The following is a 12,439-nucleotide window of genomic DNA, read 5'->3' as shown; positions in this document are numbered from 1 at the left end:
GTACTACACAGTGAAGGATACATATTTAATTATTCACATTCTGGTCAAATTGTGACCTCCTCATAAGTAGGGAGCTTAGTTAATCCAATGGAATGCATAGTTAAAGGATTTTATTACTAATAATGCTAACTTATCCTATCAAAACAATAATTAAGATTTGTTCATGGGGAGCACGTTTAATTACAAAAGACCAAAAATTGGATTGATATCAAACAATACTGGAATAATAATAATACAAACTATGTGAATATCTACATGGAATGTGCTTTATACAGTCAAGCTATAATATTCTTACAATAAGATGAGGTTAGCAGCAACGACAAAATAAATCACCTATTGTATACACTGCATTTTAAAATGCTTAATCGACAAATACTTCACCAACACTGTATAATGTGAGAGTATTCTTAAGACCAGTAAATGATATTCACTAAACCGTTCTTGGTTAGTTTGGGTTACATCTTTACGTCTTTGCCTGACTATGAGATTGCCTGGCTTGAGTCAGAGCCCTCAAATTGCTTTACATTATTGTAAGACGTGTATTTTCTAGTCTAGTCTTAGTATCTCTGGTAGTTACCAACAGCTGGCTGCATTTCATTATATATATAAATTCTTCAATGCATCTTGATACCCCCCATGCTTAATACCTATGTGTATTGATATAGCCTGTGTATTTCAGTTAGCATCGACGTGGAGGGTTTTTATGGTATAGGTAGTTGTAAGGTAAGCTGGCTGGTTTACATATATTATGTTTCTTTTTTCATTTATTATTTTCTCCTACCTAGCACACTTTTTCACATAGACTTTTATATATATATATATATATATATATATATATATATATATATATATATATATATACAGTATATATATGAATGTGTCTATTTTTACACATTTCTAGACACTTTTCGATTAGTGTATTAACATTTAAATATTCAAACACATTTAATCTAATGGTTCATTTAAGATATAAATGGGGCTTAACTAAACAGTATTCAGTAAGAAAATGGAGACATATAAGTGGATCATTATATCTGTTGCTGGTTTGTAAGGCTAAGGTACCATGGTGCTTTGTAATATCGCACACTGGGGAAAATGTATAAAACGGACATACAAGATAGTAAAAAAAACAGCAGACATGATAAAAGTGGTAGGGACTATGCTGTTTGCGAGATCTTATAATCTGCTGGAAGGAGGGCAGAGCTGAGACAAGAGGAGTGATTGTGGGACAGCAGCAACGGTGTGCCAGTGTGAATAGTAAAGTTGGGAGTCGGTAGGCTCCAGTAAAGAGGGTTTTCAGAATGCATGTAAAGATTTGAACACTGGAGGATAATCTGATCAGGTGTGGTATGGAATTCCATAGGTGAATAGGGACATAGTTTAAGTTCTGAAGGTGGGAGTGAGAGCTGGTTATCATAGAGGAGGAAAGATCAGATCTAAGAGGATGTGAGGGCAAGTTTTTGAGGTGAGGTTTGAGATGTGTGAAGAGGTGGTGTTGTTTGTAGCTTTGTAATTAAGAGTGAGTAATTTAAATCTAATTTTAGAAAACAGGGAGAGCCAGTATTGGAATTCGTAGAGTGGTGCAGCTGATGTTAAATGATGAGGATGATCAGTCTTGCCATAGGATGTAGGTACATATTAAAGCCCTGTTAGATTAAATAGGAAAGGTCAACAGGAGCTTGACGTAGTCAAGGTGGGAGATGATGAGCAAATGGGTTAGTTTTGGTTGTATCTTAGGTAAGAAAGGAGTATGTTCTGACAATATTTAGAAGGCAAAATCTACAGGACTGCTAGAGAAACTTGATCTGAAGAGAAAAGCAGAGAGTCAAGAATAAAACCAAGACAGTGGGCTTGAGTGACTGAGGAAATTGTGGTGTTGCTAATAGTGGTCTTGCTGATGGTGAGGGAAATTTGAGGGAAAGTGGTGACTCTGAGAAGAAAGAATGTGATTAGCCCTGTGAGGAGGGAAGCCCTGTTGGAAGGAATTCTATAAGCTCTGTTTTGGACATGTTGAGTTTTAGGTAGCACTAGCACATCCATATGAAAATAGAGAGAGGTTTATAGACAGTTGGTCATATGAGAAAATAGAAAATGGGACAGGTCAGGGAGGAGAGGTAGATTTGGGTGTTGTCAGTGTAGAGGTAGTATTGGAGCCTGACTAAGCGAATAAGTTCACCTAGAAAAGAACTGTAAAGGGAGAAAGGTTGACAGCCATGTGGGACCCCAACATATAGTAAGGATGAAGGTGACAAGGTGACAGTGGTAGAAACTCTGAAGTAACAATTGGATAGGTAAGAAGTGAACAAGGAGAGAACTGTGTCAGAAAGACTCATGAGTGAATGGATGAAGGTGTCGGTCTAAACATGGAAACTCAGACCATAATTTTGGCAGAATTATCAAGTGACATTTTATGATTTCCACACTGAGCTGGTCATAATTCCAACAGACAGAAATTAATGTGGGCTGGTATGCTTTGTATGCCACCTGTTTTTGTTTCCCAGCACTGGTGTACACCTATTAATGTGTTAGGTAGACAGATAGGCAGATTGCACAAAGAGAAAAGCTCTGCAAGCCTACATATTTTACAGTTTTGGAAATCGGTGTGTTTATGTGTTTACAAATATAATATGTATGTTCGGCTCTCAAATGTCACAATGTTCACTTAACTGCCCCTGTTTTTGCTTCTAATAATTGCTAAAATCTTAAAAAAGCATTGTTAAAGAATTATGAGAAAGGAGGGTCATATCATTGAATCATTTTGTAATATAAACGGGGACAAAAACATATTTTTGGAAGTGTTGCTGTAACATGCAGATCTGAGGTTTCCTAAAATAGCTTTAAAATGATATGTGTTCCTATTACTACCACATCAGGGTTCCACCTTATAAATGTCTCCAGTGGTTAGCCAGCATTTAACAGTATTACTCACAAGGGAATATTTTTGGCTTGGTGTAAAAACAAAATAAACATAGCTTCTTTGTGAACAGATTGTAATAAACTGAACATATTGTTTGTGGTATGGCTTCCTTAAGACAGTATAAGCTTAGTAGCAGAAAGAAGGCTTACAAAGCAATACATGTAGTGGAGACATCAGCAATTCCTGACCACAAATTAGGTGTACAGGAGAACTGCAACTTAACTAAGTAACATACTGTAACAGTAAATCTAGTCACAAAGTGGAAACTATGATTGTCTCTGTTAAGATGTATTGTAAATTATATAAAATATAAATTCTAAATAATATATGTGTTTTTTTAATAGTATGTACATCCTCTCCTAATCTGAACCTCATCTCGTTAATTTGTACTTTTCATCTGTGCAACTGTGCTTTTTTAAAAGTATGTAATAGAAATTTGTTATCGATTGCTATAACCTGTGTTGAGTTGCAGTGAAGCATTTTTTATGACACTGACACTCATTTAGCCTTTATAAGACTAACATTTTTTTTCTTTTTTTTCTCCCCCACCTCTAATCAGCTGACCAATTATCACAGATGTGATGTCTACAGAAATCAGCCTCACTATATCTTAGCATTCTCTTTACTGGGAAATATGTTTGGTGTGTGACGTGTTGGGGTTTCCTACACTAAGTGGCTTTTCTCACAAAATTTATGAAATGCAGTTAAACAACAATTATTGAACAACAACTGAAGACATCCAGAAAGAATCTACATCCACTACAAAATGACTTCTTCCAAAATGACTTCTTCTCTAACAGCACTGGACATTGCAACTAGGTATTTTTTTTCTCTACACTTCTTAAGTTTTATTTGCCTCTGTTTCTTGCCCTGTATTCTTAAATCCCAATGTTTAAACCAGTGGTTCCCAAACTTTTGCAGTTCGCGGCACCCTTAGAGTCTAGAAATTTTTTCAAGGCACCCCTCCAAAATAATTATTGAGCAGTCCTGTTTTAGAAGTAGTTGGGTCAAAAAATTGTAATAAGTATTTAGGTCAGGACAGGAATACTTATTTAATTGTATGCAAAAATGCCCCCTCTGCATCCAGACACTCTGCCCTCAGGCACTCTGCCCCCCTCTGCATCCAGACACACTGCCCCCTCTGCATCCAGACACACTGCCCTCTCTCACACTGCCCCCTCTGCCCTCTGTCACGCTGTCCCCCTTCCTCTGCTCTGTCACGATGTCCCCCGTCCTCTGCCCTCTCTCACAATGTCCCCCTCCTCTGCCCTCTCACATGCTGTCCCCTCCACTGCCCCTCTCACGCTGTGTCCCCCTCCTCTGCCCCGCTGTGCCCCTCCTCTGCCCCTCCTCTGCTCTCTGTCCCCCTCTGCTGCCCCGCTGTCACCATCCTCTGCTCTCTGTCCCCCTCCTCTGCCCCACTGTCACCATCCTCTGCTATCTGTCCCCCTCCTCTGCCCCGCTGTCTCCATCATCTGCCCTGCTGTCTCCATCATCTGCCCCGCTGTCGCGATCCCTCTCACTCTGCCCCGCGCCAGGCGCCACCCATGAAAAAAAAAAAAGAACACAGAAACTTACCAATCCGTCGGGCCCCGGGACCCAGCAGCCTCCTCTCTCCCGCAGCTTGTTACTGACGTCAATATTCAGTGACAGCTGCGGGAGAGAGGAGGCTGCTGGGTCCCGGTGCCCGACGGATTGGTAAGTTTCTGTGTTCTTTTTTTTTTTTTATGGCTGGCCCGCGGCACCCCAGTGACAGCGCCGCGGCACCCCTGGGAGCTGCGGCGCACAGTTTGGGAACCGCCGGTTTAAACAATTGCTATCCTTCTTCTCCTTTCATGGCATTATCTTTTGGCCTATATCATCCTTCAACCTTCCTGCAATATACACCTTTGTCCACATTGCCCTTCACTACTACCTCTAATTAACACTCACAGGTCAGACATCTTACAGTCATCTTTATGATTTTTCTCTCTTTCTTACTTCTTTTAGCTGGTGATTTATGACCAATCTAGGTCCCCCGACCCCCACATTTCCCATACACCTATATCTTATTCAGAACACTACAGAAAGCCAACTAACCTAAAACACTTTACTTGTATATTATTTCTTTCATTTAATTTCAAGTCATTTAAATGTGCTCTATGGAATGTATGGTCTATTTGTAACAAGCTTAACTCCATACACAACCTCTTTCTCTCAAACAATCTCAACCTTCTGCCATAACAGAAACATGATTTCACTGCCTCATCTGCAGCCCTTTCATATGGTGGCATCCACTTGACCCACACCTCCTGACCTGGAAGCACCAACAATTTCTTGAAAATTTCACTGCATGGCTCCCTCATTTCTTATGTCAGAGGATGAGATGGGCAATTTCAACATCCCCATTGATAATCCACATTCTACTTGTGCCTCCAAATTACTCTCTTTAACATCCTCCCTCAGCCTCTCCTAGTGGACTGATTCCTCTACTCATCAGGATGGCCACTGCTTTGATCTTGTTTCCTCTAGACTATGCTCAGTTCATGATTTTCTTAACACTCCTTTCCCCCTCTTGGATCATCACCTTATCAGCTACAAGCTCTCCCCCAGTACTTTAACCTCTCTGCTGTCAACCTCTACCAAGCCTCCTCATACCCACAGAAATCTTAACTCTATCAATTTTCAAAAGTTTTCTACCTCTCTCCAACATATTCTCTCCCCAATTTCTACATTCTACTCTCCTGAAATGGAAGTACTGCATTTTCACAAAACCCTAGCAATAGCCCTTGATAAAGTGGGTCTGACCACTCTTCATACTCATACTTCATACTCCATGTCGACTTCGAAGTCAGTCGAGGCACACTACAGTAACACAACATCTTCAGAAACATTCTTGCAAAGCAGAACTTCATTGGCATAAATCCCATACCTCTAATAATTTCCTCATATATACTGCTATCTACGACTCCTATGGAAATGCTCTGGAGATTGCTAAACAAATATACTTCCAATCCCTCACCCCTATTCAGGCTTCTAAACCCAAATGCCTTTTTAACACATTTAAGTCTCTTCTCAAACTTCCCACCCCAAACCTTTTGATTACTATCAGTGCCCAATATCTTGCTTCCTACTTCAAGACTGATAAAATCTGACTTGAAATGGAATCTTCTTCATCGACAAACAACCACCTAAATTATTTCCCATGACTCTCTCTTTATTTGATCCCAAAAATGAAGATGATGTATGTATTCTCTTCTTATCTTCTTATTCTACTACCTGTCCACTTGATCCTATACCATTACCTTAACTAAAATCTGTAATCTCTCTCTCTCTTGTAACTGTATTTTTTCATCATAATTCAAGTACGCAGTGATTACTCCTACTCTGAAAAAAACTAAATTCTGACTCATACTCTCAATTTATGTCCAATATCTCAGCTCCCATGTCCCTCTAAGCTTCTTGAGATAATTGCCTACACTCGCCTCACATGCTTTCTTTCCTCACACAACCTATTTGACCTTCTTCAGTCAGACTTTTGTTCCCAACACTCTTCAGACACTCCATTAACAAAAGTTGTCAATGATTTGATAACTCACTTCTAATTCACCTGGATCTTTCTACTGCATTTGAAACAGTTCACCACTCTCTTCTAATACAAATGCTACATTCCATAGGTCTTCAGGACACTGTCCTATAGTCCTATTGTGGCTCTTATCCTACCTATTAAATCACTATTTCAGTGTTAATTTCTCTAGATCCACTTCCTTTCTGCTTCCAGTTGTAGTACCACAAGGCTCAGTCCTATACCCTCTGCTCTTCTCTATCTATACCACTAGTCTTGTGAAACTAGTAAGCTCCTTTGCATTTCAGTATCATCTCTATGTGGATGATACCCAAATTTATCTATCTTCTACGGATCTCTAACCACCTGTTTCATCCTGTGTAACTGTCTTTCTGCCATCTCTTCTTGGATGTCCTCTCGCCAAATCACACTTAGTTTTGTAAAGTCAGAGCTAATAATTATATATATATATATATATATATATATATATATATTATATCCCACAGGCCAACAGAAGTTACCTACCTGACATTCAATTTCTGATGACAACATGACAATAAATCCTACCCCACATGCTCGCTGACTAGGTATGATCCTTGAATCAAATCTGTCCTTTGTTCCTTACATCCAATATATATCTACAACCTGTTACATACATCTAAAAACTATTTAAAAATATGGGCATATCGCACACAAGACACTGCATAAATTTTATTTTATGAATTTATAATCTTCTGTATTGGCCATTGCAATACCGTCCTTACTGCTCTTTCCTGAATCAAGCTGTCACCACTACAGTCTATGTCACACGGCGCTCATTCGGCTTCCACAACCGCAGACCAAGACACTAACCTGTTCCCCATTGAAGCATACTTCAGCTGCTGGCGTCCTGGCTTTGGTTCTGCGCATGCGCAGACTCTGAGCCTTTGTGTCCTCTGTATGTTTCCCATTGGTTCTCAGTTCTGGCTCCAAACTTGAAAAGGCACTTCCTCTTTCTTCTCAGTGCCTGTTGATCAAGTTACCTGCCTGATTAGACTTAGTCTGTCTCCTGTATGTTTACTTTGGATCCTCAGTGCCTCCTTGTCCTTGATACCTTGCTGGCTGGATCATCCATGCTGCACCTGTCTCCACTGTGCTGCTGTACTACGGGCTATACCGCTCAAGCTGCACCAGCCTCTGATACCTTGCTGGCTGGATTATCCATGCTGCACCTGTCTCCATTGTGTTGCTGTACTACGGGCTATACCGCTCAAACTGCACCTGTCTCTGTTACCTTGCTGGCTGGACCATTCACGCTGGACCTGTCTCTGCTGTGCTGCTGTACTACGGGCTATACCGCTCAAGCTGCACCTGCCTCTGATACCTTGCTGGCTGGGCTGTTCACGCTGCACCTGTCTTCACTGTGCTGCTATACTACAGGCCCAAATGCCAAAGCTGCACTTGTCTCCGTTACTCTGCTAGCTGGACTGTTCATGCTGCAACTACCTTCATTGTGTCCTTATATTTCAGGCTGTATTGCTAAGCTGCACTTGTAACCGTTACTCTGATAGCTGGACTGTTCATGCTGCAACTACTTTCATTGTGTTGTTACACTACAGACTGTATTGCTCAAGCCACACTAGCCTCCATTAACGCGCTAGTTGAATTGTTCACCCTGCATCTGTGTTCACTCCGCTACTTGACTGTAAAGCTTACATTCCATCCACTTCCATTGTGTCTCTGCATAACATCTTATTATCTACTCCCCTAGGATCTCGCCTGACACTACTGATAGGGGCCGCGACCTGTCCTTTGGACAACTTTCAAGTGCGCTAATGGGACCTGCACAAAGTGGTCTCATCTACGCCCTGGACTTTCTGTGGATGGACAACACTCCTGGGCTGCCATCTACTGCAGAGCCCTCCTTGAACATTCGTCAGAATATTCAGTTCTCTGTTAAGTTTTAACTGCAGCCACTTTTTCAGAGGCTTGTTATCTTCATACAGCCTTTACCCCATAAATTATCTAAGTATCTGGATGCACCAAGACCATCCATTCAATCTGTTACAAGCATTGCATAGCTGCTCTGTCATGCAAACTATCTGTTAATTTGATTTCAACCTGACCAGAGGACACTCAAGGGTTCTCAGCTTTTTCACTAGCTCATCCCAGGCTGTAACCTGCCTAGTGTTGAACTACAATCACGCTGATATTTGGCACCAAGACTTGCCATACTGCTGAGGTGCTGCGACCCACTAACTCAGATACATAGCTCAAAGTCTGATCCTCAACTTGGCTCCAACTTTCAGTAAGTCCTGCACACCAAATTGCTGAACTGTTGTGCATATCTACAGCCCCCACATACACACTGTGCTGTGACTCACTGACTACTGTCATTCTTCTTTAGTTTCTGTGACTGAATGTAGGTTTCTCATGAGCCCTGGGCCCTGAGGGACCATGATTAGCTAATTGGAGCATACCACCTTTCCTGCACCTCATCCCAGCCTTTCCAAATCCTCCCCCAATTTTTTACTGTCATAGGCAAACCGAGGGGGGGATGATTTCCTAGTGCCTGGAAACCCCCCTTCAAGCCTGGTGCACTGTATAATTGAGGTGGCTGGACCCTGCCCCAGCTTCACATGGCTCTGCTTGAAAAGGGAGAGCTGCATGCACCTAACAGTAGTCCATGCAGCATTGCCCATGTATATTATGGGGATAGGAAGAGTTGGAGTGCAGCCAAGCATTGTCTAAAATTATAGCCACACCCTCATGCATGCTGGTCATTCCCACTGTCAGCGTGATGTGGAAACCCCCCTCTACAAATACTGCGTTTGCCCCTGCCTGTATTAGCAAATGTGTAACAAAACCAAGAAGGTCACAGCGGTCGGCACAGCCCCTATGTTTGCAGCTCCTTCCCATCTCGTTGATCAGCCCTGTCTATCAGATGCTGAACTTAATCATGCTGTTCAAGCGGCTATCACTAACCTAGCGAACAACATCAAGCTCACATTTCAACAAGAACTTAGAAAAGCTATTGCCGAATTCAAATCAGAAATACCAGCCTTTGGCTCTAGGACTGATATTCTTGAATCCAAAACTGATGATATGTGTCATGCTCAACTGACTTCTGAACGTGAACTAGCATTGCTCCGCTCTGAAATAAAATCTGTTACAGAGAAACAAGAGGGTCACAGGTCACGCCTAAACAACCTGAGGATCCGTCATGTCCCAGAATTCAAGACAAACTCTTCTTTGCCTCATTTTCTTGCTGGCTTCTTTAAACACCTCACTGATAACGCCTTCTTGATGGATCGTGCACATAAAGCCACCAAAGCTAAGCCAGCCACTGATCAAAGACTGCTAAACATCATAGGTCAGTGTACTAGATCACCCTGCTAACAATGATAATCATATGGAGCAGCCAGTAAAATCACGAGAATTATGTTTCCTCTACATTGATTGAAAGTCTCTGTAAGGAAGAATCAGGTTGCCACTGATAATTCCATCAGGCCTTTTATTATTTTTTGGGTAATGCTGATAAAATAAAGGGAGGCACATTAGGTTTAACATTATGGGGCAATACTGAGTCATTTTAAGGGATAATAATGCTGTTGTAACCATGGAAAGTTATTATTATTATTATCATTTATTTGTTAGGCGCCACAAGGTATCCGCTGCGCCGCACACAGTACTAACAGTAGACTATACAGGGTGAAACCATACAGAACAATGAACAAAAAGTACCAATACTTCAGAAACACCGGCCAGTCATATGCAGTAAAGACGGAGCGGAAGAACAGGTATGGAGACAGGAGGGGAGGGGGCCCTGCTCATACGAGCTTACATCCTAAGGGAGGGTAAACAGACCAGGCACAAGAGGAGCCAGTTGAGGCAAGAGGAGAGAAGGGAGGACGAGCAAAAGGGAGGAGATGGGGGTTAAGTAGATGGTTGGTAGGCTTTGAGGAAGAGGTGAGTTTTTAGTGCACGTTTGAAGGAGCACAGTGTAGGAGAGAGACGGATGGAACGAGGGAGGTCGTTCCAGAGAAGGGGGGCTGCATGGGAAAAGTCTTGGATTCTGGAGTGGGAAGAGGTGATAAGAGTGGAGGAGAGGTGGCCGTCGTTGGCCGAGCGCAGGAAGCGGGCAGGAGTGTGAATGGAGAGTAGGTTAGAGATATAAGGGGCAGTAGTGTTGGAGAGAGCCTTGTAAGTGGTGGTGAAAGTGATGATGTTTTAACCTTGAGAGGCAATGCTGCTATAACTTTTGGAGTTATGCTATGATATTTGAGGACATTGGTATAATTACAGTGGAGCCACTGCTGCCATATGTGAAGGGAACAGTACACATGAATGTGCAGGGAAGCAAAAATGTATCCTATGTTTAAAATGGCCAAGAATTCACTCCACAATAGGCGGTGAGTAGATGTGACTAGCTTTGTGCAAGCTTTTTGATTGTTGCACATTACATTATTTTATGTGAATGTTGCACATAAGTGCACACAGGACAAGTATTCTTATAACAGTTTGATTATAAGATAATCAGAGTAAAAATAGCAGCAAAAGAGCATGGTGATTTAAAGTGCTAGGGAATAATGCTCTGTTCCTGAATAACTGATTGTTTCAAATTGTGTGCCTAATAACGAAGAGTTTAAAAGAGAAAACCATGTGACTTAATAATACTGATGTCAACAAGCATTTCCTTGGTAGGGTGCATGACAGCACCAACAGAACTTGCTCTCCATTGAATATATTGTATTTTCATAACCTAGGGGGGCAGCCAGGGTGACTACCAGAACTTTCTGAGTGGGTGTCCCTTGTGCGTAGAGGTTTATTTTTTACTCTAAAGTTATTGTTTACAGCTTTATTTTTACTACTGCACAGTAGAGTTATTGTTTGGTTATAACTATATTCTTTTGTAAGTTGCTATTAATACATTTTTAACTTATTTACTATTACAGTACAGGTGTAAAAACTTCTTATAGTGGTGTTACTGAATAATTAGACAGTCTTACCTGGTGGATGTTTCAGGACCTTCTACCTGGTTGAGACATGGCCAAGAATAAGTACTCAATGCCATTGTCTCAAATTGTAATCAGGCTCCTGGAAAAAATTTTCCCTTCAAGATATGTAACCTCACACTTCTGTGTCGCACAATTGCTGTTCTGTTTGTTTTGTATTTTTCTACTATGTATGCATTTTTATTTCTATAAGGTGCAGGTATGTGACAAGCAGGAGTTATTATTATATGGTGCAGTTAGGTAACAAGCAGGTACTATTTAAACTTACAGTATGTTCAAGAATATGATAGTAATTGAAATAAACAGTAGCTCTCTTCCACTTACCCTAAAATGCCTTTCATAATGGCTACTGTCATCATCAAATTCGATTACAAATCCATTTAAAGACCAGATAAATGTAAGGTCCAGAGAAGGATCATGAGATGCATGACACTGCATGGATGCATTTTCCCCTACTGTTACATCAGCATTGGATGGTGCAAGGGTGATCTTTGTGGCAGCTGTAAGTTTAGAAAATATATAACATCACAAATCAATACAAAGCATAGAAAAATAGTTCTACATTCATACCTTGATTCAGGTGCGTAATTAGAACTTTGAGAGCCCCAAGATTTCTATGTCCCCCATTCTGCTACACTCCCTTCACTTACCTTAACGAGCCAGCTAGCTGTCTCCACTTCCTTTTCACCTATATAGAGGGGAAGGGAATATCACAGTTCCTTCCCCTCTGAGTAGAATAAATCCTTTGTGGTGTAAGAGTCTCTATTCATTGTTTTAACTTTTCACTGCAGTTTTGTTATAAAGTATTGTTGTTGGATTAATCCCCATACCTCCTAAACATAAAAGCGACCTCTGTATCCCACAGCTTTAAACAGTGGCTAAAAACAGTTAATCCATAGTACTGGAGAAACGCAGCAGAAAATAAATATGGTGTTATTAATATCAATGGGGAATGTGAATAAAAAAAAGAAATTTGAAAAAAAA

The 12,439-nt window shown here is 41.0% G+C and overlaps 1 protein-coding gene across 2 annotated transcripts in view; it reads right to left on the bottom strand.

The window, feature by feature from the left end:
• CNTN1 (contactin 1) overlaps positions 1-12,439 on the bottom strand; it is a 137,772-nt gene that overhangs the window by 20,964 nt on the left and 104,369 nt on the right. For both annotated transcript variants that reach the window (XM_075209055.1, XM_075209056.1), the window contains one exon: positions 11,780-11,955. In XM_075209055.1, the coding sequence (XP_075065156.1) occupies positions 11,780-11,955 (176 nt within the window). The remainder of the gene's footprint in view (positions 1-11,779; positions 11,956-12,439) is intronic.

This window comes from Mixophyes fleayi, chromosome 4 (assembly GCF_038048845.1).
Source record: "Mixophyes fleayi isolate aMixFle1 chromosome 4, aMixFle1.hap1, whole genome shotgun sequence".
NCBI lineage: Eukaryota > Metazoa > Chordata > Amphibia > Anura > Limnodynastidae > Mixophyes > Mixophyes fleayi.
Note: the sequence above shows the minus strand (reverse complement) of the source record. Positions and strands in the feature narration are given on the sequence as shown.